The sequence below is a fragment of the Rattus rattus genome, chromosome X, assembly GCF_011064425.1.
Source record: "Rattus rattus isolate New Zealand chromosome X, Rrattus_CSIRO_v1, whole genome shotgun sequence".
In the NCBI taxonomy this organism is placed as follows: Eukaryota; Metazoa; Chordata; class Mammalia; order Rodentia; family Muridae; genus Rattus; species Rattus rattus.
The window spans coordinates 27,591,016-27,618,721 of record NC_046172.1 but is presented as its reverse complement, the minus strand read 5'-3'; the positions used below and the strand labels follow the sequence as shown (position 1 = coordinate 27,618,721).

The window sequence follows — 27,706 nt, the reverse complement described above, 5'->3', positions numbered from 1 at the left end:
CTTGGTCCTGCTAAGACTGAACCCCAGTGAACGTGATTGTTGGGGAGGGAGGCAATGGGGGAGGTGGGGAGGGAACATCCATAAAAGAAGGGAGGGGAGGGATTAGGGGGATGTTTGCCCGGAAACCGGGAAAGGGAATAACATTCGAAATGTAAATAAGAAATACTCAAGTTAATAAAAAAAAAATAAAAGAAAAAAAAAAAAAGAAGGGGAGAAGGATGGGATAGGGGTCTTGTGGATGGGAAACTGAAAAAGGGAATAACATTTGAAATCCCGGAAACCGGGAAAGGGAAAAGCAATCGAAATGTAAATAAGAAATACCCAAGTTAATAAAGATGAAAAAAATAAAATAAAATCTCATTGTAAAATGTGAAAAAAGTCCATGTATTGCCTATTTTATCCTCAAGGTGGCGCTATTGGAAGGTATTGAAATCTTGAAGCAGTGGTGCTTTGAAGAGGGATGGGGAATGGGGTTCTTAGGTGATAATGTGTATGCCCCCAAAGAGGAGTTTGGGGACCCCAGCTCCTTCCCCTCACTCCCCTCTCATGTACTGGCCACAAAGAATTTGTTCCACCACAAAATTGTGCCATGACATATACTCATACACTGTGAGCAGAAACCCAAAGTAAGGTGGCTAATAAATCAGATTCAAAATCTTGAAAACCATCAACTCAATGAGCCCTTCTTCCTTTTAGGTTGACTACATCAGATATTTTGTTACTATGGTCATACTGAAGTGGACATTTGATGGCAAATTTCAGTGAATAGGCAAATTTGCAGATAAAGTTCACATTTAAGTGTGAGTTAGTTTTTTCCCATGTGCTACAAAAGGACAGAATCAGACTGGCAAATAATAGTAACCAAATCATTGGTTCTCCCCATAGACAGAAGAAGTAATCAGTCTCTGTGATTGTCATCAGAGGCAATCAAATGTATAACAGAGCAGACTTTTATTCACTTCACACATGACAAGGCAATCTGTAGGTGGCAGCAGCCCTCTTCAACAGGAGGACCACCCTAGAAATCAACAATACTGTAGGACAGACCACTATCAGCCAAGAACTATACACAGTTCCCTGGGCAACGATCTCTGGGACCAGATACCCACTTTAAGTCCTTCTTAAAACACAGTCAAAACAGGTCTTGCTGCCAGGACAGTAAAAGACTTGAATGTCTTAGGTAACAATTCCATTCTAACTGTTCAGGCTCCCCTGGCCTGGAATCCAGTCAGTCATAAACCTCCCATGTTCTGCCACCCTCAGAGCCTCATTTGCAGATCACATCAGAACCAATTTGAGGCACAGAAAATTTTTTGTAGCAGGACGTGTACAAAGATAAGAGCCTGGAATATGCACCAAATAAAAATTGCTTTGGCAAAAGGTATGGAAATTTGAATTATAGGATGAAGGCCACAAAGTCTTGGGATCGATATTGAAGGTTGCTATAAAAATATTTGCTGCAGGTCTCTCTCATTGCTTTACATATGAACATATCTAAAGGACTCAACCATGTCCTGATGAAACTGTACTTTAATCAACTAGAAAAGCCACTATGAACAAAATGGGGTAATCACCTTACAAGCAATAAAATGGCCACAGTGATTAATTTATTGACCATCTGTGCAACTCAGCTGCTTTAAAGCTTTCTCAGAGTTTGAGTACTGAGCTGTGCCAAGTTGAAAACTACACCCGCTGATGAGTACCGAGGGAAGAATCATATTGCATAAGTCAGTAGCAACCAATAACATAACCAATAATATAAGGAAAGGAATAAAATTAGAAAACAGGGGTAGCCTTCTAAGTTTTACAAAAACAAGATGATCAAAATCTCTTATTATATCTCTGACGATGAAAAATAAGATGAGAGTCTGTAAACACACAATGCAGATGTCTCATCAGGAAACAAAAACAAAACAAAAAAACCTCAGTGGGTAAAAGAATTGCAGAAATTTGACCTACTATGAAAGAAAAGTCAGTGCTGGACAGAGTGGCTAGTGTTTATAATCCCAGTACTTGGAACATGAGGCACAAAGACTGCCGAGTTCAAGATCAGACTCAGCCACAGACCAAGACATATCTCAAAGTACGTGCGGAGTGACTGCCTGAAATTTAACCAAGTATCTACTGTAGTAGCTACTCCAGGTTACAGTGCTTAACTGAAAAAAAAAAGCCACTCCAAAGAATAAATCCATCAGCAATTACTCATTTGAGGGACAGATGGGAATGTGTGAATGCATACAGTCACATGTCAGGGTTTTTTTTTTTTTCTTTACCTTACACTTGTTTGAGACACGATCTATTATTTACCACTTTGTATACCTGGCTAGCTGACCCACCAGCTTCCAAGGAATCCCATCTCAGTCTTATCTCATCATAGGATTTCTGGAATTTACATAAATGTGTTACTACATACAGCTTTGCATGGGTTCTGAGGATCTGAATTCAAGTCATATGACCATATGGCAAGAGCTTTACTCACTGAGCCATCGTCACAGCCCACCCATCTGTAGACATTACTGGAGCTTGACGGGTATGCGCACTAGACCCAGAATTCGTACAGGAAAGTAAACATGATCTAATCAACTGAGTTCAGATTGCCTCTCACGGACCCCTAAAAGAGTTGCTCATGTCTCTCCTGAGATTGTAGTTAAAAGAGGAAAAGAGAGGGTCAGGAAGAGTGTAAACAAAGACAATATGGATAAGAAAAATGAAAGGAACTCTTTGGAATGCAGTGGGATAGCACAAATGGAGGAATAACGAGTCCAGACAGATAGGAGAGCAGCAAGAAGGACGTATGTATGTGACTTGGATCAGCCTCCTGAGAAATGAACTGATCATCTCTGCCAGCTCAGTATGGTGAATTTCGAAGGAACACACAGTCATTTGTACCCGAGAAGGGCTCATTGTGTTTTTCACTTATTTTTATTCCTTCTCCCCAGCAGGTACATTTTTTGCTGGCAGAAGATAGCTCTGCTTATGACCTTGAGGACATTGTTTCAAAGGACAGCCTCCTACAGGCTGAATCCAAGACTCCTTGCTGACCTGAGTCACGTAGATCAAGTCTCTGCAAACCGCCTTACAGAAAAATTCAGGCCACCTAGTTTCGTAAATTAACCTTTATCAGTTTAGAGTCATGCCCAGTTGGAGCCTGGAAAATGAAGACCAGCAAAGCTCTGGAGGTAGGAAAAGCAATTCCAGTGGTGAAGGGGATTGAAGCAGCAATGGATGATAATGCCCAGCAGAGTTGGGATGGCATAGAATTTTCCCTAACTCATCCTGGCTGTATTCTGCCTGAGAAGATAACATCTCTCCTGTAGAACCACTATTTACCTACAAAGGGACTTTGGAAAATATGCAGGACACCTAGTTCTTTTATCTAATCCTTAAAGCAAGAAAATATGTGTAAGACAGTCTCAGCATGAAGCTCCCAAGAGGCCAGGATCAAAGTCTTCAACAGCAGCCGATAACAGACCCCCTTCCCATAAACGCAATTCACCAGAGCCCAACAAAGACAAACATGTGTTAGCAGCGATAGCATCAATGATACCATTTAGGACTTTGATGTTGAAAGCTACTCTGAATGGGTCGGCTCACCCTCAGAACAGGGATCTGTATCATTTAAAGGAAACCTAGCCAGTGCATAGCTGGGTGTTGGTAAAGATGTAATGGGTTTGAGAGATGAAAGAAAGCAGGAAATCACTTGGATAAAGATCAACAAAGATAATCAAGGCTCCTACTAAGTATAAAAGAATATACCACCCTGAACTAAATGGTGGCTCTGAGCATATCTACCCCCAAATGCCATCCCTTTGAATGTGCTGCTCCTCTCCTTTGAATAGCTTATCCTCTGCCTGGAAAGTTTCTGGTTTAGTCTGTAGTGGGTTTTTTTTTCCTGCATCTTCTCATCTATAGAGATTGCATTAGTTTCCCCAGAGAGAGAGCTGGGGCACCCTGCTTACCCATTTCAAAGACTTCCTTATCAGAACTCACAAGTATACCAAAGCTATCACTAACTTCTCATTTTACTGTGATCTTCTGTAGTGAAAGACTTACTCATTTTCACCTCTCTGTGGCTGGGCCTGGAGTGCAGTCAGTGTTCAGTACCCTCCCTGAATTAACTCAACTGTATGTATTATTTCCGGACCATGGGGGCAACAAAACCCATTGGACTTTTTGCAGCCACCATAAATAGCAAAGAAGTTTTAATGTTATCTTAAATGAAAAAGAGGGCAAAAGGGAGAGGGGAGAGGAGAAAAAAGTATGAGTGGAAGATACATAGACAAAAGATGTGCAAGCAAATAAGCAAGTTTTTCACTAGTTACAGTGTGGTCCAGGGAAATCTAGACCAATATCCTTAGAGACATGCTCAGCATGTGTTTGAGGGCATGGGTCGTTCAGACCAAAATGTCAGAAGCCACCGGTATCACTCCAAAGAAACCTTTCACTGTGCCTACTGCCAACAGGAGCAGTCCCGGTTATATAAATTTTAGACAAGAATTAACCTCCAAAACTCTAGCTCAGCCCTTATTTGACTTAATACAGCAGCATTTGCATTTACAACAAAGCTCCTCAGCCCTTTTCAGTTGCGCACTCTCCTTTTGGCTGATTGTCTCAATGTCTCTGCAAAAACTAAATTTAGAGGCAGGGGAAATGAAGTTTGATCCCCAGCATGCACTCTCCCATAAGGTTCTGCCCAGGCTTTCAGCTCTGTGCCAGTTTCTTCACATCCCTCAGGTAGAGAAAGAAGACTTCCCCTATGTACATGGAGAATAAAGTAAGGCATTCTTAATAAATCCCTCAAAACCAGCACAGCGGACTACATTTTTAAAATTCTAAAACCTGGTATGATGTACTTCTTTTGAGAAGTACTTGTTGGAGATGAAATAGACTACTGATTTCTTCACTCTGAAGGGTAGAATTTGGAAAAACGCAAACAATGTACCAAGTCTTCAAGTCCCTGGCTGATTTTGCTTGCACCCTGCTGTGAGATTATGAAAAAAGGTCCTCCTGATTTCCATGGACATTAGTTTTCTCATCCATTAAAAATGTGTGGTGTGAGATTCTTTTCAGATCTGGAATTCAGTGACTCTGTGGTTTTAAAACAGCTCAATGACTTGAACACATGTTATTGGTCAGAAGGGGCTTAAAAGTCACACTTTCTTTGACTACTGCATCAGTCTTTAGGACACTGTTATCTATATTCATTTTTTTCCAGGAGAAAGCAGAATTTCTCTGGACTTAAGGGCCCAGACTGCCCAGGTTCACCACTAGAAGCATCGTGAAAGCTCAAAGTCAAGGAGGTGGTGATACTAGAAGAGGTAATAGTGCCAGACCAGACAGGTAAGCAGCCCCATGTGCTTTGCACAATTCTTTCCAACATGTTCATTTCCAGAAGCCAGAAAGTGAATATTGGACAAGATTCACTAAATCATACCCCTAATGTTTCTGGACCTATCTGTGTCCTTGGGGATCTGAGGCCACCATAAGAGCACTGTGAGCAAGAAAACATGCCACTTCCTTGGCTCAGAGAATGCAAGAAAACTAGGGGTGGTAACCTGGACTACTGTATGGTCTAACATGAATGGTAGGGAGGTGGGGATGGGGGAAGGGAGGCTGGGAGCAGCTGGACTCCAACTAGACTGCGTGAGGGAAGTAGAAAGAACCTTTGACCTCTGACTAAGAGCCCAGGAAAGTAGGTCAAGGAGCACAGCTTCAGGTGGAGTGGGCCATGTTCTTCAGCCTCAAATAGCTAGGTTCAGTATAATATCTTCTCTGACCCTTTTTCTTCTGATACTACTAGAAGAGACAACGAAGAAAACTCAGTGAAGTGATTGCCATGCAAGTATGAGGACCTGAGTTACATCTTCAGAAGCCATTTAAAAACAAGATGGGTAACATATCTGTGAACTCAGTGCTGGGGGGGCAGGGACTAGTTGGGTCACTGTCATCATAAACAAAAAAGGTAATATGACCTCTATAGGTTACTTACAGTTCATTTCAAAACATGTTGACTTACACAGAAACAAGTACCTCATTTTATCACTGTTAGCACTGGGATTTGACTAAGCATAAACAATTCTCTAGAGAATGCTCAGGAAACTTCAGTCATCGGGCCTGGAGTCATTTGAAGGCTTGCTCCTCCTATCTCTGCCTGGCTTGGAAGTCCTTAACGAATGAGGATGAGAATTACTGAGGCTCCACATGACACTACCATGTGGCCTCTCCAAGGTAACTGTGTCCTGAGAGAGACCAGGCAGAAGATGTGTCATTTCACCTCACCTAGCCTCAGAATTCAGGCAGTGGCCCTCTTGTTACATACTGTGGCTGTTGCAAAAGCACATCAAGGTCAAATGGAAAGAAAATAGATTACAATCTTGCTGGGGGGAATGCGGCGTCTCTAGAAACCACCTAGAATCCAGAAATAGTGTTGTGGACTTTTTTTTAAAAAAAAAAAATGGAACTGATTATTCAAGTTACAAAACAATCTTCACAAATGCAGAAAGATATCTAGGAGAAAATAAGGATTATTTGTGATCATCTTAGGTTGTAAATCACTATTATATGTTGCTATATTTTTCATAAGTATATTTTTAAACATATGGATGGCTGGTAGGATAGCTCAGTGGTAGAGCACTTGCTAACATGCTTGGAGTCTTAAATTCAAACATCAAGTACTACTTCAATCTTGTGACAGGATCTCATATAACCTAAGCCAGCCTCCAAATTATATAGCTGAAGATGCCACTGAACATTTGATCGCCCTGCCTCCACCTCTCCAGCGCTGGGATGGCATGTGTGCACTACCACTACCAGTTTACATGGTGCTAGGGACAGAACTTAGGGTTTGATGCATGCTAAACAAGCATTCTACCAACTGATTTCGCGTCCCCAGCCCAAGCTAAATTTTAATACACGCTTCTCTCATACTTCAAGATTTCTTCCTGAAAGGTAGCACTATTAGGACCCTAGAACAGTGCTGCCTGAGTCCAACTCAATTGGGACACTTCCCAGTGGTATAATTGTAGACAATTTTCTGAGCCATACCTGGCCTCAGTCTTCCCATCTATGAAACAGAGATTATAGCAGCACTTGCCTCAAGGTATTGTTATGACTGCATGAAGTCTATGGCTGACAGATAGCACCACTAAATCCAAGACTTCATTTCAGATTGAAGAAACTGGGGTGATTCAATGGTGCTTTTCAAGGGGCCTCCTAGGTTGCCTTTACGAAGGATCAGTGAGGTCACTAAAATAGGAATCTATGCCAGACAGTTCAAATCTCTTTTTCCTAAAAATACCATTAAAGTATTTGCATTTATTAGAGACTGGTTTCCCTCCAATCTGAATTTCCCCTATTCAAAGTGGACAAACCACTGAGAGATTTATGTGAATTCCCGGAGCCAGCTATGTGACCTCCAGTGACCTGCCCAAACATGTGACGCAGAGATTGAAAGTTAATACCTACTCCTTTCACCCTCTCATGGACAAGCAAACATTTATTCATTAATCAGAATGGTTCGTCTGTACCACAGCTAATGTTTAGGCCTTTGGGAATTTCCAGAAATTTCAGAGCTATCTTCACTGCCATTTGGATTTAGTTAGTTGTACAGAGATGTAAATCCTAAAATACATACTCTTTGACGGCAGCAAAATTCAAATGGAGATAATCTGTGTGATTGTCTCAAATCCTCAAAAGTATCCATCATTGTCTTTATCACCTAGATGTGAGGACTGAGCAGTATAACACAAAAGAGACTGATAACCATTTATAAAAAGATACCTACGATGGGCGTTGGTGGTGCATGCTTTTAATCCCAGCACTTAGAAGGCAGAGGCAGATAGATGGATCTCAGAGTTCAAAGTCAGCCTGATCTACACAGGGAGATCCAGGACAGCCAGGAATACACAGAGAAACCCTGTCTTGAAAAACCAAAACCAAACAAACAAGCAAACCAAAAGATATCTACAATTGGGTATAACGGTATATGTCTGTAATCTTAGCATTGAGAGGCTAAAGAAGGACTGTTGCAAGTTCAAGGTCATCCTGGTCTACATAGCAAGTTCCAGAATAACTAGCACTATTTAGAGCAATACTGTCTCAAAAGAGAAGAGAGGGAGGGAGGAAAAGAGGTAGGGTGGGAGGAGAGAAGAAAGGAAATTTAAAAGAAAAGGAAAAGAATATATACAGGTAAGTAATGGAGCCTTGGAGTAACCTGCAAGAACTGTAGCCAAGTGTAAGGGTCTCACTGCTTTCCCTTCAGACTAAAGAAAATCAGAGGTCAAGGAAGTAGAAACCAATCACAGGAAAAGTCCAAGGAAGCTAGTTAGTTTGCTATGACATTTTAATTTGCCTTATTTTTCTGAGAACAAGAATTTGAGTGGGCCCTTTTAATCAAATTCTACAATCTGCTTTGTAGTACTCTATCAGCCTGGACCAAAGGGATGTATCTCAATAACCTGGCGGAAGAGTCAGTCACTTTAGCTATCTGTGTTGATGAGTTAGGTGGCTGTCACTTTAAAACTTCTGTATTCTGACCTATATAAACTCACAAGGGGCTATGGAACAATAATCTGTTTTAAACATAGTTTATACATAATTGAAATACCATAAAGTTCGAATCTATACTTGAGTACATTCCCAGACTTGTACAATTACCATTACTATCCTGTCTCCTCTAAATGTAACCTCACAGCTATTAGCAGTCCCTCTTTAGTCCCCTACTTTCTGTCTATGAATCTCTGTATTTCACCTAAATGGGATCATCTGATATGTGGCCTTTTGTGGCTAGTTCGTTTCACCTAGCACAAGATCCAGCTACAGAAGATCATGCATTAGCATTTAATTCCTTTTTATTTCTTAATGACATTCCCTTGTGGCACGGTACCATATTTGGGTTCTTTATATCTCCTGACAAAAGATTTGAATTGTTTCTACTTTGGAACTGTTATGAATAATGCTATTATAAGTATGGCATAAAGTCTTTGTGTGCATGTTTTCATGTCTCTTGCATATATGCTTAAGAGTGAAGTTGCTAGGACAAAAAAAACTTTATATCTAACATTGTGAGGAGTTGCCATACTGACGCCTCTCTCTCCCCCACTCCCACCACCTTTCTTTTTCTTTTCTTTTCAGTGCTGGTAGATTGATCTGGGGTCTCATGCATACTAAGCATGTGCTCTACCACCAAACTACACCCCAAGCCTTAAAATCACTTCTTGTTAAAGTAAATTATCTAGTTACAAAAATAGAAAAATCAGGGTTGTGAAGATGACTTAGTGAAGTGCCTGTTGTGCACAAAGAACCTGAATTTAATCCCCAACACCCACCCAAAGAAAGGAAAAAGCAGATCACAACAATATACTTGTAACCCCAGCACTGAGGAGGCAGACAAGGGAGGATTTCTGGGGCTCACTGTGTAGCCTCCCACCTGAATTTGTGAGTTCAAAGTTCAATGAGAAACCCTGTCTCAAAAACCAATGTGGATAGCAACTGAGGAAAAACCCAACATCAATCTCTGGTCGCCACGTGTGTAAACACAAATAAAAACATAAAATAAAAAATTACTAAAGTACAACTTTAAAAAGCAGCTCACCTGCCCTCTCACAAAGGGAACCAGTACTGAAGACAAGAAACAGCATGTGCCTAGTTCCTAAAAGCCTCCCATTGTACCCCTAGTCCTTAACTCCTGCTAATGCTAAGTCTACACAGTATGCTACTGCTGCTTATCTGTGGGCTTTTTACTAATTTCCAGTTTCTTATATTCTAAATTGTGCTATAATGTCTATTGAATTGTTGGACATAATTACTATGCGATCAACCTGCCTTCTAACCAGGAGGGCCAATGTTTCTTGTTCAGGGCCAGAGTGTAAATGGATGAAACTTTGTGAGCCATGTGGTTGATGTTAGGTTTATTTGACTCTTGTTATCATTCAAAAGTAGCCAAAGACCAGACACATGTTCAAGCTATAGCTCTGGTTCAATAAAACCGTATTTATGGTCACTGAAATTCAAATTTCATATAATCTTCATGTGCTACAAAATATGGGGGGATCACCAATATAAAAATGTAAAAATCATTTGAGTTCAATTATAGTAAAATAAAGAATCCATATAAAAGGTGGCAAGCTGAGTTTACCCCACGAGACAGTCCTCCTTTGCCAGCCCTTCTCTGATATTTGACTGTAGAACTAAGTTCCAACGCATTGCCCATTCGACCATGGGCAGTATTTGTTGTGATCCACTAGAACTAATTCAAATTTGAGCAGCCTCAGTTGTGCCTCATAGAGTCATTTAAGGGAATGAGGTCCCAGAAATGCCAATAAAAGGCATCACTAACATTTCAACCTTGACACTTTGAGATGATAAGGGCAGTTCTTAATGTGAGTCACACACACACACACACACACACACACACACACACACACACACACACACACACACCACACACACACACACACACACACACACACACACACACACACACACTAAGGTTTCTGTGAGATTCTCCAACCATAAGGATTTTCTCCAACTAATTAATTCTTTCAGTTTCTAGTTGCCCTGGCTCATGAATAAAATATCATGACTGTATTTCTCTAATAAAATATTTAAGGTCAGAGATAAAGGTAACCTCTAATGAACATCATAGAACTCAATAGGAATTCTAGAAGCATACAGCTGGAAGAGAGGAACTAAGAATATTATGCTCAGAGACAGGCCTAGGTCAGGTGACATCTAAAAAAATAAGCATCCCTCCTCCGCAGGAAAAAAACCTTTCATTTCTTACAGATGTTCTAGCCAATCTCAATGACTAATCCACAAGCAGCATTTTAAAAGATCTTGTAACCTACTGGGTTACATAAAAGGCGTCTAACTCAGGAACTGGTACAGCCTCTGGGCTCAAACATGGTGTCATCACATATGGCCACCAGAGGGAGCCTCTCCAGGTTTGCTGATTCAGCACCTACTGGTCTGGCAACCAAAGCCCCTTTGTGAAAAAGGTTTCCATCTTCTTTAACTTATAACTCGACCCAGACTTATTGCAGCTTCTCTGCTGAGCTTGTAGCTCATCAGAAGTCCCAAATTTAAGAGCCCATAATACGAACTGAGCCCTAAGGAACAGGCACCAGTGTAATTGCCTCTCCTACTCATGGCAGTTTCTCTGTCCCCTTCTGTAGCTTCTCTTCAAACCTGCTCTGACCCAAACACATCTCTAAACATGCTTGCAATAGGTGACTGTTGAACACAGAATGGTGGGCCAAACAATTCAGACACATCAGAATACACACTATGTGACTCTATTCAGAAACAGGCAGAAGTAAGCTCTGATTCACCAGAACAAACAATACACTAGTAATTCTGCAGAGAAAAGCAAAGACATACCAAAATAGGTCACTAGACTGGTTTAGGAGATGATGGTCAACATTTTGTCATGATAGTCAATATGTTCTGTCCTGATCAGTGTGACTGGGGTGTTTTGGAACTGTCTTAAATTGGGCAGTCAGATGTGGGAGCATCACCAACCCACTAAGTTTTAAGCAGGCAGGCCAATTTCTCATTTTCTGCTTTGCTGTTTTCTGAAAGGAGTATTGGGAGCTCAGTGAATGAGAATGGCCCAGGTTGCCTTTACTCAAAGCTGAAGTTCACTCAATATAACAAAAATCTTAAACACTGCCAACCGCTATAAAATAATTTCTAGCTTCGGATTGCCCAACAGAGCACTATACTTTTGTTTGTTTGGGTGGTTGCTTTGTTTTCTGTTATTCCATACCTTAGGCTGCCTAAAACTCACAGCAATCCTACTGCTCCAGTCTCTTGAGTAAAGATAGTATGGACATGTACCACCATTAAGCACTTACTGTTCTTAACCTGTTTGAGTGGATGAAGGCAAAAATTAATTTTCCACATATGGTTTTAAGACAGTAGCTGATATTGCTCTAGCTTTCTTCTGCTCATAGTGCTTAGATTTGAAAGATTTGAAAAAATGGAAACTTAAAAACATTGAAGGGACCAGGTAGTGGGTGGATCACTCCCAGCAGTTGGGAGACAAAGGCAGGTGGATCTCTTTGTAGCCATCTTGTTCTAAAGAGCCTAGTTTGGTGGTACAAATATATAATCCTAGTAGTCTGCAATAGTAGGACCCAAGTGGGGCACTCATTTGCTTTCTTGTGCTAATATAAAAAACATCATGACAAAAGCAAATTATTTCATTTGACATTTTACATCAGCAGAGAAGGCCAAGGCAGAAAGCTAAATAGGACAAAAACCTGGAGGCATGATCTGAAGCAGAAGCCATGGAGGAGTGCTGCTTACCAGTTTGTTTCCCATGATTTGCTCAGCCTGCTTTCTTATAACACCCAAAGAAGCTGCTCAAAGACGGTACTGCCTAATGTGGGCTGTGCCCTCCCACATCAATCACTAATCAAGAAAATGACCCCATAGACTTGCCTACAGCCCAATCCATTGGAAGCAATTCCTCAATTAAAATTCCCTCTTCCCACACGACTCTGGCTTGTGTCAAGTTGACAAAGAAATTAACCAGAACAGGGTGACAGAGTAAAGTCAAGATTTCAAGGTTATCGTCCTCTCTCCACCAGGTTTTAGCTTAGTCTAGGATGTGTGAGACTCAGTCTCAAATAAAAGGGAAAAAGAAAAGAGAAAAAGAGAAACATAACAAAGGGACCAGGAAATTATTTTCTGTCCACACTGCATTTCTCTTTCTCTCCCTCTCCTCCCTCTCTCTGTCTCTGTCTGTGCCCCCTGTCTGTGTCTTCTGTGTTTTTCTTTGTCTCTTTGTCTCTAACACACACACACACACACACACACACACACACACACACACACACACACACACACGATAGATACAGAGCTAGGTACATGACACTTTCCCCAATTACTCCACCCTCAACCTTCACCAGGCATTCCTGCAGCATTCCAAAGAAAGTATAAACAAGTCTGCACCTTGACCAGTGATTATAATGGCTGTAATAACAGCTATGTGACCACATACATGCGAACATGTGACTCAGTTGTTCGTCTGATGTATCCCACTCATACCACTCAAAACCTTGTAATAGCTCCAGCTGATTTCAAGTAGCATCTCTATATCTGACATCACTGTTTTGGATGCCAGATACAATAGTTCTGTACATGTGACATGCCTGAAATGCATGGTTGGGAGCCAGTGTGAGCAATGACTCTCAGAACTGGTGTAGATATTCCTCTATTCCCTTGCTCCATGCCCCAAACGGATAATTTAAATAGCACCCACAATCTGGCAACTCCTTAAACCAATCATGAGGCAAATCCCTGAAGTTCTCATGCAAATGGTGGAAGAATGTTAGAATTCAACGGGGAATCTGGTTTTAAAATTTATTCAAGGGGCTAGAGAGTAGCTCAGGATGTTTGAGACCCTAGGTTCTACCCACTGCACTGTGCAATTATTATGTACAGTATTTCAGGAAGTTTATCTGAAGTACATTTTGATACACTAACTAGAGCATTCAACTTCCAAAATCTTGTTCTGAATGAAACAAGAACCTCAACTAATCTCAAAACAAAAAGAACAACCCAGACGTGTCATATCAAATTGTCAACATTAGTGAAAATCAGAGTCTTTATTTTTTACTTATTTACTTTTATTTTATGCGTATGAGTGTCCAGCCTGACTGTTTACAACATACGTGCATGCCTGTGGAGACCAGAAGCTGTCAGATGCTTGAGACTGGAGTTATAAGCAATTATGAGCTGTCATGTGGTTGCTGGAATTCTAACCCAGACCCCTCTGGAAGAGCAGCCAGTACTCTTAACTACCGAGCTATCTCTCCAGCCCTAAACCAGGGTTTCTGAAGATCGATTAGGGAGAAAAAAATTACACAGACAATAAACAGTCACTGGGGCAGCTAAGTGAGTACACAAAGACTTTAAAGTTAAGCAACAGAGGAACCTCTATCTAAGATGGGAGGATCCATCTTAGAAGGTGACTTCTCCAGTAATGGACACTTCTCTCCTCATCTCACTGCCTTGTGTAACATCCCACCATTTCAAATTCATTTGAGCTTATGCCATCTTACTTTTAAAAGTAGTGAGATGGGGTTGGGGATTTAGCTCAGTGGTAGAGCGCTTGCCAAGCAACCGCAAGGCCCTGGGTTCGGACCCCAGCTACAAAAAAAAAAAAAAAAAAAAAAAGTAGTGAGATGGATCAATGGATAAAACATTTACCACCAAGCCTGATAACTTGGATTTTGATCCTCAGGAGCCAAATGGTAGAAGGGAAAAACCAATTCTCAACCAAATGTCCTCTCATAATGCATGCCATACATGCATAGGCATACACACACATGCACATGGAAATATATATAAATTGCTGACAGGCCCTGGGGGTGTAGCTCAATCCAGAGAGTATTTGCTTAGTGTGCAAGAGGAGGTTCAGGGTTTGATCCCCACAAGGTCCATTCCTTTCATGCCATCATGTGGGAGGTAGAGGCAGAAAGATCATAAGTTCAAGGTCATTCTCAGCAAAGTGAGTATGACACCAGTCTGAGATACATGAGACTCTATCTGAAAATCAATAAATTAATAAGCTAATTAAAATATTTTAATATTAGGTTTTTAAAAAATTACTGTCAAATGTACCCTATGGACAAAACTGCATTACTTAATCAATGATTTGACATCTGGTGGAACTAGAGATAAGGTTATTAGAGGTGTGGGAATCCACAGAGATAGAGAAAGGAGGAAAATAGCTGTTTCTTTGGTTATGCTGCTGACTTAAACAGTCAGAAATAAATAACAATTCTTTAGAAAACCTTACCCAGTTATTGGCTGGGCTTCAGTTGAGATCAGGGCTTTCCTTAGAGAAAGATGAGTTTAACATGACTTGAAGCTACAGAAGATGGATTTAAAGAAGTCTTGGGGCCAAGGTTCATACAATGACAAGAGAAAGGGTTGCAGAGAGAACCCTGTGGGGTAAGCACTCCCTTCCTAGGGTTAAACTGGGGTTTGATTGACATGAAAAGGCTATGACCTAGCCATAGTTAGGAAACCTGCACATATATCTCAGGGTGGCCACTGAGACCTATAGTTATGCTGGCCTAGAAGTTTTCCTGGGATTCTATGGCCAGGTTGTGTTTACTTACTTCTCAGGTCTTAGTTCCTGGGTTGATTTGGTTAAATGTTAGACTTACTATTCCTCCTACAGAGGAAGCCTGGGAGGTTCTTACTTGTCGGTCTAAAAAGACTTTGTGGTCACGATACAGAAGAGCCCACCACAATGAGCTATTTTTCCTCATAGCTTAGTCATACCTTTCACCAACCCTGCTTCCCCAAAACATGCAGAAGGACTGTAACTTCAGCTACCATCTCAGCCACATCATCCTTGCTCTCTTTGCTGTGGCCGATTTGAGGACACAGGAGGAATACATCAAAGCTGTGTTTGATGACTCCTTGCCTGAAGCCTTGACAAAGTCAGTAGTCATTACTATCTAACTTTTATTAATCTATGAGTGAGAATATTACAAGGAAGCAGAAAATAGATTGTGGAGAAAAACTTGCCAGAAAAAATAGTGGTCAGTCAGCAGAAGGCCAATGTGGAGAATGCCAGGACAGGGAGGCTAGAGACTTCCAGGACACAAAGTGCAACTTCCCTGCAATACTGTTTGGCACTGTTATGGTTGAATTGTATCCACATAAAAATTCGTGTGTCAAAGTCACAGCCATCAGTATTTTAGAGTGGACTATATTTGAGGACAAGGTCTTTATAAAAGTAATTAAGTTGAAATAAAGACATGAGGATGGACTCCTAATCACATAAGATCAGTGTCCATATAAGACACAATTTGGGTGCAGAAACACACACAACATAGGAGGACAAGCTATGGACAGACCTATAAAAGACTCTTTTCTCACAGCCATCAGAAGGAAACAACCCCACCCACAACTTGATCTCAAAGTATGAGAGAAGTTGCTGTTATCCGAACAGTATATAATCCTACATTACAGCACCCCAAGCGATGAATAGAGCATAGCCAGGTTTTGGGTGGATGTGTCTGCCTTTGCCCACTTGCAAGATGAAAGGATAACCTATGGTAAACTGCTTCCACTCAATTTAGGAGAAACATGGCTCCCAATGCCCACTCAATATAACCAGGAAGCATCCAGGTCCGAAAATGATTGTGACCTGTTAGGAGTGGCAAAAGACCTTGGGGCCCGGGATCTATGAAACCCATTTCTTTTGGTATATGAGAGCTATGTTCTTGTCTGCCTCAGTTAATTTATCTGAACAAAGGCTTAGGGTAACAGTTCTTGACTCAGAATGCTGGAGAACCCTGTGAGTTTAATGTGTATGAAGTGCTTATGGTCATTATTATTGTTATTGTTATTATTTTGAGCCCCTTCTTTTTGCTGTTCTTGGAAGGTGTCTGTGGGGAAATTCTAAACTCCTGACTCTTGGCAACAGCAACACAGGGACCTCATAGCCCCATCCCCCCTTGGGTGAGGGTGGAGAACACTGAGTTGATTGTGTCACCAGAGGCCATATGAGGTTGGCCTGGTCTCCTTTCCAACACACAGGCTAAGTTTCAAAATGGGACAAATAGCTGTGTGGGCCTCAGGCTGCAGGAAGCCTGCCATGCCACACACCAGCCTGCTCAGTCCTATGTCAGGCAGACAAGGGGTAACAGGGTACAGAGAGTCCTGGCGGGTGGGGAAGAAGGGAAAGGAGGTAATAGGAAGTGATCATCCCAGACCTTTGTGTATTACAGGTTTGCAATGTACTAACATTTTGAAACAGTCTCAGTTTAATTCTCCTATGCATCTGTATATTCCTTTGTTCTCAGCCTCCATTTGAGACTGTCTCCTCTTTGATCCTATGGCTCTCATCACCTCACTAAGTAGCTAATGGGGAGCTCTTGTCACTGTCACCAGCCTGTTGTTTGGTGGGCTAGCTGCAGAGATAAATGCATCACAGCCCCCTCACCATCCTAAAGTTGTCTACCATGTTGCCACCCAGGGGACACCTGGTTATGACTGGAACATTTTCAAATGTCATATCAAGAGTGGTTGCTATGTAAATTTATGTGAGGGGAACTGTTAAATTCTATACTACCCCGACCAGAAGGAAGCTTGCCGCCCCAACAAGGTGTGATGGTGCATGACTGTAATAACAATATTTGTAAGACAGAGGTAGGAACACTGTAAATTTGAGACCATCCTGGGCTACACATCTGAGATCCTGTCTCTAAAACAACAAAAACAAAACAACCACAACCTAAAATCAACACACCATTATAGTATCAAGTTGAGAAACTCTGGCCTAGACACACAGAAGAAATGCAAGGAATAGTTGCTGAATTAAAATGCTATTGAAGAGGGATGGCTTGGTGATTAAAAGCACTTGCTGTGTAAATATGAGGACCTGGGTTGGAATTGCTAAAGACACATAAAAGCAGCATGAACATCTGGAATGCAAGTACCTATAATTCCAGCACTCCTATAAGAAGATTTGAGATGGAAGCAAAAGGATCAACAGCTTGAGGACCAGCTAGCCTAGTGTGTGCAGTAGAAAAACAAAAAGACCCTGTCTCAAACAGGATGGTAAAACTTGTCCTCTGACCTTTATACATACACCCACACCCACACGCGTTAATATATTCTTGTGCATGCATGCATGCAACACACACACACACACACACACACACACAACTAAAAATAAACTACGGGGGTTGGGGATTTAGTTCAGTGGTAGAGCGCTTGCCTAGCAAGCGCAAGGCCCTGGGTTCGGTCCCCAGCTCCGGAAAAAAAAAACAAAACAAAACTACGATGTTGTTAAGGTGTTGAGTAGAGGAATAAATGAATATTGAGGTTCATGTCACAGGGAAATGCTTTTGCAGTACTCATATTGATGACTTTTTCTCAGGACATTAATGCATTTAGTTCTTTTCTGGGTCAGAAATTTTAACTAATATTTTAGTTAAAATATAATCTCATCATTTCATTCATTCCTCTCACTGCCTTCAACCTCAGCCATGTATGCTTCCCAGACATTCCTTCTAAAATCTCAATCTCTCTCTCTCCTCTCTCTCTCTCTCTCTCTCTCTCTCTCTCTCTCTCTCTCTCTCTCTCTCTCTCCCCCTCTCTCTCTCTCCCCCCCTCTCTCATGTTTGAAATTATTATTTTTAATTTTATTGTTTGTAGTGATTTATTTTCTTTTTAAAAAACAGTACGTATGGGTATGTGTCCATGTGGGGGTACCTGAACAAGAGTGCAGGTGCTCACAGAGGCCAAAGAGGGGCACTGGATCTCTTAGATATGGAGTTACTGATGTCCGGCACACCCACTGGTTGAACAGAGAAGGGCAGAGCTACAAGATGCTGAAAGTAATGCAGTTAGGACAATAATTCTTTTGTCTTCTACTTAAACACACATTAAACAGATCTCAAAAAAAGCACTAAAAACCAAAACCAAAAAGATTAAATTGTTTTATCCTGGCATTTTACCTCTAAGTACTTTAGTAAGCATCTCCAAAATATAGACCTCATCCATAAACATATGTATGGGCTATCTGTTGCTGTATAACAAATTACCCAAAACACAGCAACAGGAAATAACCTTGTCTTATCTCACTGTATGTCCTAGTTTCCTTTCCTGACGAAGTGATACAACACCTTAACAAATGGGACTTTAAGGGACAAGGGGTTTAATCTGCCTTACAAGTCCAGATTACAGTCTATCATGACAAAGAAGTCAAAGAAGCAGGAAACTGAAGTAACTAGTTCTATCCACAGTCAAGGGCAGGGAGAAAATATATGCATGAATCTTTATTGCTCAGCTCATTTTTTTCTACTTTTATACAATTTAGAAAACAACTCCTGAGAATGATGCTGCCCACAGTGGGTAGATCTTCACAATCAATTGATGCAATCAAGAACATCTCCACACATGCCTCCTGATCGGCCCGATCTGACAATTCTTCACTAAGACTCTCTTTCCAGGTGATACTGATTGTGTCATGTTAACAATGTAAAACTATTACAGTATTTGGCACTTGAATCTGGGTGCACCTGAGCCAAGTGTCTAGACCCCAGGTCTCTCATAAGATTTCCACCATCTCAAGACACAGCTGGTCCTGAGAAATTTGCTGTCAAGCGCACCCATGCCACAGCTGGTTCTGGTTCCCAAAGTAGGGCTCATGACACAGCATCTTCCATGTGTGTTGTAGTGACTCAAGAGAGAGAACACATACCCAAGACAAAAGCCCCAGTTCTTTATATCCTAATTTCAGAAGTGTCATGAGGTTGTCCCAGCTAAGTGAGTCACAGGGCGTGGCCCAACTGCCAAGGGAGGGGATTATGCAAGATTGTGCCCAGTAAGAGCAAAAGTCTCAAATTAATTTTACCAAATCACCATCTGATAGTCATGCACATAACTCTTCAAGCATCCCCCAAATGTCTACTGCATGTTTGTTCAGACTGGAATCCAATCAAGGGCCACAAATTTTATTAGGGTCTTTGTTTTCTTAGGTATCATTTGCTAAAGAACACCCTCATGCACTCATTCTAATTTACTTTTATGATTCTGAATTATGAAGGGGCAAGGCCAGATAGCTCAGGGTGAGGGACAAGCCTTCTGAGGCAACAAGAGTTGAGAGAGCCTACTCTGGATCCAAGAGGAGCTACCTGGACTCAGGGGAAAGACACCTGAGCAGAAAAGTGGCCTGGAGAGTAGATACAGCCAGCTGCTCTCATCCTAGATTTCAGCAGCTGCCTCTTTCACTAAAGGCAAACTATTTCTTGAGGATGAGACCAGGAGAGGAGAGACAGATAGGCATGAGGTAGCTGATGACAAAAGAAAGGAAGAAGGTACATCCCCAAACTCCAGGCCCAGGAGACAAGGAAATAGTTTCAGATTCTTCTAACCTTCAGTAAAGATGTTTCTCACCCTGCAACAGCACTGGAACTCACAGTTCCATGTCTCTTGGAATGTTCCTATTTTACATTTCTTCTTCCATCAAGCTGACCCTTTTTAAACATGAGGAAGTAGGGCCACCGAGTAATAGTTGTCAGCATCCTACATACATTGCATCTATTCTGAGATAAAAAGTTATGTGGCCAGTTGTTCACCCTCATATGTGCCAAAGTCAGACCTTCAAGAAACATATTTCTATTCTAAAACTTAAATAAAGCCTGCATGCATTGCTGTCCTGAGATACCTGCCAGCTCCATGGTTCAACACACAGTCATGTTTGGTCGCCTTGTAGCTGTGGGCACGCCACTTCTCCCCTTGCTTCACCATATGTGGCCTCAGAACAAAGCGTCTCACTCTGTCATCCTTCAGATACCTTCAATATAACCTGTCATTCTTTCCTTGCAGAAGAGAAGGATGGTGTTTTCACTAGATACTTTGCCCCAGAATGAAATGCACTATGTACACAGGTTCACTGGGCAGATAAGTCTCTACAAATTTCAGCCCATGATTGGTTAATGCCTATTTTTTGTCTCCAACATTCACTTTTGTGTCAGCCCAGCCCTACACTACAAACACCATGCAAGCTTTCCTCATCTTACCCCAGAAACTGTGAATGTGAACCTTCACGATAAGAAGGCCTTCACATTGTAATTCATGTATACCCAACATGATGGTTTCAGAACAAGGGCTACACGTTGAACAAATCATAAGAAAACAAATTCTGGAATGTTAGAGCTAGAATAACATTTAAAGAACATCTATGGGCTGAGACAATGACTCAGTGGTAAAGAGCTTATCTTACATACAATACATATTCCTGGATTCCAACCCCAGTAACAGGGGTGGGAAAAAAGAATAAAGCTATCATTTAAATCAGTAACTCCTAACCAGGGTCAATGGAATCTGTAAGCAGGTAGCAATTTGCCTGGTACATTTGGATTGTCACAATCAGAAGGAAGACCTTCACAGTAGCATCTGCATGTGGAGGCCACATACTAAGATAAACATCCTACAATGCATCAGAAGCCCCTCATGGTCATCGGAAAATTAAGAAACTCAAAACTAATTACATTCAGAATGAGAACATAAAGGTATGAAAAGATAATAGTGTCTACTTCAAGATTATATAGCTGCAAAGCCTAAAGTGTATCCAAGTGTCTATTCTACCTGCCTCCATTACCTGCTCTGCTCTGTCAAGATTTAGGGAGAAGAAAACGTGAGGACCTGAGGATGTTTTGTTTTGTGCTGTTAAAGATGGAAGTCAGGGGTCTCTCAAATATGAAGCACATGACCCAACACCGAACAACAATTCTGCTAAAAAACAAAAAACAAAAAAAACACCTAACTTACTGCATGTAGCCCAACCTAAAACAAATGAAGAAATCCACGATAAAAGAATCACTGAACGAAGAACACAGCAACTCATCAGGATAGCCAAAGTGTGAACAAAAAAAACCTCATCTTCAATTATCAATTTGAATAGCACTGCCTCACCAAAGTTACTGAGGGATGGAAGTCTTCAGAGGATATAAGTTCTAGTGCTAATGCCCTAGCTCCTAAAGACATGAGGTTTTCAGTAGAGAATATTACATTCTCCTCTCTAGGATACCCATGCAAGTACTGACCACAGACCAGAAGAAAGGAATATAAACAGGGTTGGTTGAAAAGAGGGCATTAACTTCCCTCCCTCCTCACCCCACACACACATGCATACACTGGCTGTCATGCTGGGACTGAAGTCACCTGACCCTCCATCTGCCGCTGAGTCATCAAGCCCCTTCCTTCAGTGAGCTAATTATGCAGCAAAGCAATTAAGAATAATGCTGGAAATTCTAAAGGTCTGGGTTATCTCCAACCCCCAGGTCTCATTAAGGACCACTTTGTTCTTAGATATATTGCCACATTTTACCATGGCCTGTTATCTTTGAAAACTAAATTTTACTGTATTTCATTGAATGCTGTTATTTTTAAATCTACTGAAAACACATTTGAGGGGGAGGCACATTTAAGTGCTGGACTCTTGCATAATAATGCAAAACTGACTTAGATTGCAGCTCAGAAGTTGCCATTCCCTAGCAAGTTTTTGCTTTGGATGGAATTAGACTCACTGCTGAGAAGCAACCTCTGTGAGAAGAATTAATAAAGATTCCTTTATTCAGCCAGCACAATGGCAGAAGGAAAATGGTTTGTGGCTATCTTTTCAAAGCAGCTCCTTCACTTGGTCTCTGGCTTTAGAATATATGTGTTGTAGTCAGTACAAAATTTTCTGCCCCTTCCTAGCAAGAGGCTGCTATTATTTTTCTGTCTGGCCCTTGCCCACTTTCTGCAGGTGAGCATGCCAAAACCCAACTCACTAAGAGACCTGCACCAGGCCACTCCCCATCTGATGCTTGCAACAGCAAAAGCAGCAGGAGGAAACAGCTGTGGGTAGCAGGCATTGTAGCAGCCAAAGGCCCGACTTTCGGTTTTAGGGGATGCTGCCAGGGCAGCAGACCACCGACCCGGGTTCCACCTGCAGCGTCTGTACTGCTGGGAGCTCCAGGAAGAGCATCCGGGCACCGTGCACCCCTTACCTGCAGTGCCGCATCTTGCAGCGTGGCCGTCCACCTGGACAGCATCCTAGAGCATCCTTTCTTCAGCGCGTCTGCTGCGAGTTCTGTGACGTCATCAGGAGGCGGGCTCCACGCTGCCACGTGATATCTTTGAAGTCCTGCGGCTGGGAGCAAGACCAGAGGTCTGAGGGTGGGGTGGGAAGACCCTAGATGTTCCAGAAGCGGCAGGTAACACTCAGTCTGACCTCCTTTCAGGGCGTTTGTCTTGATGCATGTCTATTGCTTGGCCTTATTGGGACAGTTATGGGAAACGGCACACAGGGACAATCAACATTATTACAGGCTCCAAGCATGTAATAGGATTTGACAAAAGGTAGCAATAAGGAGATTATTGTAGGAAGAAACACAATCTGGTGTTCTACTTTATCAGATGCAATAGAGAAATATATTTTATGAAAATCAAAATGATACCCGAAATAGATCGTGCATGCACTAGACACTGCACTAGAAAATTGGTGTTCCAAATAATATGCGAAATATTACACGCAGGCAATTCTTGATGGAATATTCTAGCAATTGCACTGATGACTAATACTTTAAGTTACTCTCAGTGACTGCATTACATTGGTTTTATTTGCTAAGAAAAAATCAGTGGCACCACACATTAATACTATTTACTGTAATATTTGATTATTTAAAATAAAAGACTGTTGACAGAACATAACTGTATGTGTCTGTGTTTATTTTTCTTAACTCCTGGGGTAAGACATTTCATCTCTCAAGCATGAGTTTATTGAAAACAACTCATTATTTCAGGTTGTCTAATTTTTCTGACGTTCTGAAGAAATGAGTCACTTTAATATTAAAATGTACATTGTCAACATTTTTCATTCACAGTAAAACAGTCTTTTCTTAAAAGCTTTTGAAAAATCTGTGAACAGTTTATAAATTGGAATTTGCACATTTGGAATTAAAGCAGCTATTGTATAAAATGTTTGTTTGCCAAACTACATGAATGTTGTGGGAATGTAAAAGGGCAATAATAGAAGCTCTTTTCCTTCATATCCCATTTGTTTTAACTTTAAATCACAATTTATAACTTTCCTTTTGATCACTCCCCTGAAAGGCACATTAAATAGATTGTTTTACAAACAGGCATGGATTAAATTGACCAGCCACTTATATCAACAGCTTTTATTTCCTTCTATATTTAACCTTGTCCCTTTTGCCACCATTGCCTCTGGATTAACCACATTTCTGCTCAAAGGTCAAACTCTAATTTAGATTAAATACAGCCCTCACCTTTCTCAGCAATCTATTATTTTCAAGATCATATTTTTTAAACTGACAGTGGTGTGGATTTCTAGGTCACTCCTCTCAGGTTTGTTTCTCAGAGTGACAAATAACTTACCTTTATAGCTCTCGGATACAAAGGCAAATTGCTACTGCAATTCCTGGCTCCTTTGGGTCGAGAGTCTGAAGCACACAGAAACTGACAAGTTCATTTTCCTGCCAGAGGCAAATGTCGGTTTCAGCCTCAGGCTCACAGAGGGCCCGGGAGGCAGTCTGGCAGTATCACGTGTTCAGCTCAGCCACTCAGTCCAGCTCTGCCCTACTGGTCAGCTCTTGGCTCTGGAAGATAGCCTTTGCAATGTGGTTGGCCTTTAACTCCCGGTAGAAAGGTGTCTGGAGAAGGTGCCCTATTTCTGCAATAAAGGACACCCCACCTCCAGCAGCTAGTGCTCCCTGGTCATAGTTTCCCCAGGGTGGGGGTGGAGGACATAATTCACCCTGCTGCCAGCAGCATGTAACTGACCCTGCTGCCCACAGTTTTCTTCTGTGTTCAGCTTGGCTGAAGTGACTGAAAACCTTCCTCATCCAAGGACAGTTTTTTGTTTGTTTGTTTGTTTGTTTGTTTAAGGCTAGTTTCACCCTCTCTTTTTCCAAGTGATTTCTCAATTGAAAGCACACACACATACACACACACACACACACACACACCCGGGATGGTGGCACACACCTTTAATTCCAGAACTCCAGCACACAGGAGGAACAGGGGCATGTGGACCTCTGCAATCTCAAGGACAGCCTAGTCTACAGTGTGTTCCAGGACAGACAGCGCTACACAGAGAAACCCTGTCTCAAAAACCAGACTAACTACCAAACAAAAGGGCTCACAGAGAAACCCTGTCTCAAAAACCAGAGTAACTACCAAACAAACAAAAGGAAAGAAAGCACACATATGCTGTCTGTCTTGTGTTTTACACACACACACACACACACACACACACACACACACACACACACACACACACACACAAAACTGCAATAGACCTAAAAGTTACTATGATGGTAGATACTTAAGGAGAAAAAGATTTTCATGGCAGATTAAATGGAACACATTTAAGCTTCAAAACATGTACGAAGTAATTTATCTGTTGTATGTGGGTGTAAGGTAATCATGTCTAGCTACACAAACTGTTACATATGAACACAGAAAATAATTAAAAATCAAATTCACCAAATTATCAAATGTGGCAACTAACTGGTGAATAGGATTAGGAGGTATTTAAATTTCCTTCTTCTTCCTCTCCTCCTTCTGCTATGCAATAATTTCTCCACAGTGACAGTTTTATGACAAGAGAAATATGTAGAATACATGTAGCTTCTTTTGATGTACAGTTTTTATTTGAAGAGTCTCCAGTCCCAAACACAAAGCTTGAAGGGAAAAATCACAGATGTTCTCTGGAGTCCTACCTGTCAGACACTGGAATGGAGGGCCAATAATGTAATTTTCTCTTTCTGGTAACCCTGCTTCATTAGATGTAGACGCACCATTAAACTCTAATTTCTAGATCCAATTCCTTTTTTTCTTCACATAATTTGTAATTTCATAACATGGAACTTCTTAAACTTTCCCCCTCTTCATTATCTGTACTTTTTCCAGAAACACACACAAAATTCACAACACTGTGGGATTGTTGTAGAGTTGGGGGTCCTTTGTTTTGTTCTGTTTTGAGACACAATCTCACTTTGTAGCTTGAGTGTTGTGAGCCACTTTGCACAACTAAAACACTGGTTCTTAATAGGAATGATGTTGTTCCTTTTTCCCTGGGGATATTTGCAGCTGCCTGACCCAGGTACTATAGGGACAAGCAGTATATTCCTGGCGCCCAGTGCTTGGAGCCCTGAGACACTGGGGAACAGGCTACAGTGTGAATAAATGCTTCTCATAGCAGTGAATGATATAGCCTCAAATATCAATAATGCTGAGGCTTCGGGCCTCCAGCTTAGAATGATTTATAAAGTAATATTTGATGTCCCAACTATTCTGAAGCACCCTTCCTCCCTGATAATGTGCTAGAGGCTCTGCTACATAATAAAGAACCTTACTTGGTCATAAAGAAAGAATAACACCATCTCTTAAAAAACCCCAAGGATTTGGTGGTTATATCTCTAGGGAGGAGGACCCAATGTCTGGCTCAACGAGACTGGTGGAAAGTTTCAAGAGTTTTGGAATGCATTAAATATGATTTATACATACATGTCTCAAGGACTCTCACTTCCCTGTGTCAAATATTCAATGTACTGAGCACATTCTCCAGGGTGTCCTTTGATGCTTTCAGCTAAGTATTACCAGCAATTGCATGGGTGAAATGCTATGTCCTTATCTTGCAGGATAGACTAAAGAGCCTTAACATTGCTTCTTACTCTCCAACTTGGAGCATTGTGTGGTCAGACATGGACTCATGGTCCCTGCTGCTCCTATCATTTCGTTGTTAAACCCACAGCTTCCAAGACCCTGACATGGCATATACTACATTATTTTCAAATCACTTGCTCACATCAGTCCTACAGTTCTTGGAGAGCAGCAAGAGCTGGATCTTTCTCTCAAGGACAGATCAACATTCAACACTATCTCTAGGCCATACCAAGTTTTACTAGCTCTGCTCAAATATCTTCAGCCAATTGGCTAGTGAAATGCATCAGAGGTTAAGAGTGCTTGCTGCTCTTGCAGAGGACCCCCAGTTAGGTTTCTGGTACCAAATCATGTGGCTTGAAACTGACTGTAACTCTAGCTCTAGATGATTAGAGACTTTCTTCTGAACTCTGCAAGTACCTACACTGACATGTACCCATATCCATACGTGTGTGTGTGTGTGTGTGTGTGTGTTTGTGTGCATGCGTGTGTGTATGCACAATTAAAAATAAAAGTTAAAAATCCAGGGACTAAGCCACTACCCAAAGATTATACATGGACTGACTCTGGGCTCCAACCTCATAGGTAGCAATGAATAGCCTAGTAAAGGCACCAGTGGAAGGGGAAGCCCTTGGTCCTGCCAAGACTGAACCCCCAGTGAACGTGATTGTTGGGGGAGGGCGGTAATGGGGGGAGGATGGGGAGGGGAACACCCATATAGAAGGGGAGGGGGAGGGGTTAGGGGGATGTTGGCCTGGAAACCGGGAAAGGGAATAACATTTGAAATGTAAATAAGAAATACTCAAGTTAATTAAAAAAAAAGATAAGAAAACACTTAAGATGGAAAAAAAGAAAAAAATACTGGGAGGATGGAGGAAGGACCTTGGATGTAGGACTGGGAGAGGTCAGTCAGTGATTTGGATGTAAATAAGTAAATAAATACACAAAATAAATAATATATTCTCAACCAAAATTTAACACATCTAACTTATAACTTAATGTATTATAAATACATGATAATATGACTTTCTCTGTTATTTTTGAGACAATCTCATGTATCTCAGGCAGTCATCAAATGTACCATGTAGCTGAGAATGACCTTGAACTTCTGATTCGTTTACTGCCCTCTCCTAGAGGCTTGGATTGCAGACATACATACCATACAATGGTTAGGATCAAACCATTAACATTGCACCACCATACAATGTTAAGGATCAAACACAGGGTTTTGTGTATGCCAAGCAAGCACTCTACCAATTGAGCTACAGCCCCAGTCCTATCTGTGCTATTTTTTCAAATCTGCATAAAGTTTAGTTTTCCCTTCTGCAAATAGGGTCAGTGTTATACAATCTACCTGTGCTGGCTCATTTTTTGTCAATTTGACTTAAGCTAGAGTTATCTGAAAAGAAGGAACCTCAATAGAGAAAAATACCTCCATAAGGTCCAGCTGCAGGATATTTCCTTAATTAGTAGGATAGGCCCAGCTTATTGTAGG

At 41.3% G+C, this 27,706-nt stretch overlaps 1 protein-coding gene across 2 annotated transcripts in view; it reads right to left on the bottom strand.

Annotated features, from left to right (window-relative positions):
* The window catches only part of Clcn4 (chloride voltage-gated channel 4), a 66,211-nt gene extending 42,129 nt beyond the window's left edge, over positions 1-24,082 (bottom strand). Inside the window, exons 1-2 of one of the 2 annotated variants that reach the window (XM_032890514.1) lie at positions 23,923-24,082; positions 22,533-22,675 (exon numbers count right to left, since the gene is read on the bottom strand). In XM_032890514.1, coding sequence (XP_032746405.1) covers positions 22,533-22,546 — 14 coding nt within the window. In that variant the 5' untranslated portion in view covers positions 22,547-22,675; positions 23,923-24,082. The remainder of the gene's footprint in view (positions 1-22,532; positions 22,676-23,922) is intronic. The other variant, XM_032890515.1, reaches the window with a different exon arrangement.
* Positions 24,083-27,706: the final 3,624 nt, after the last annotated feature.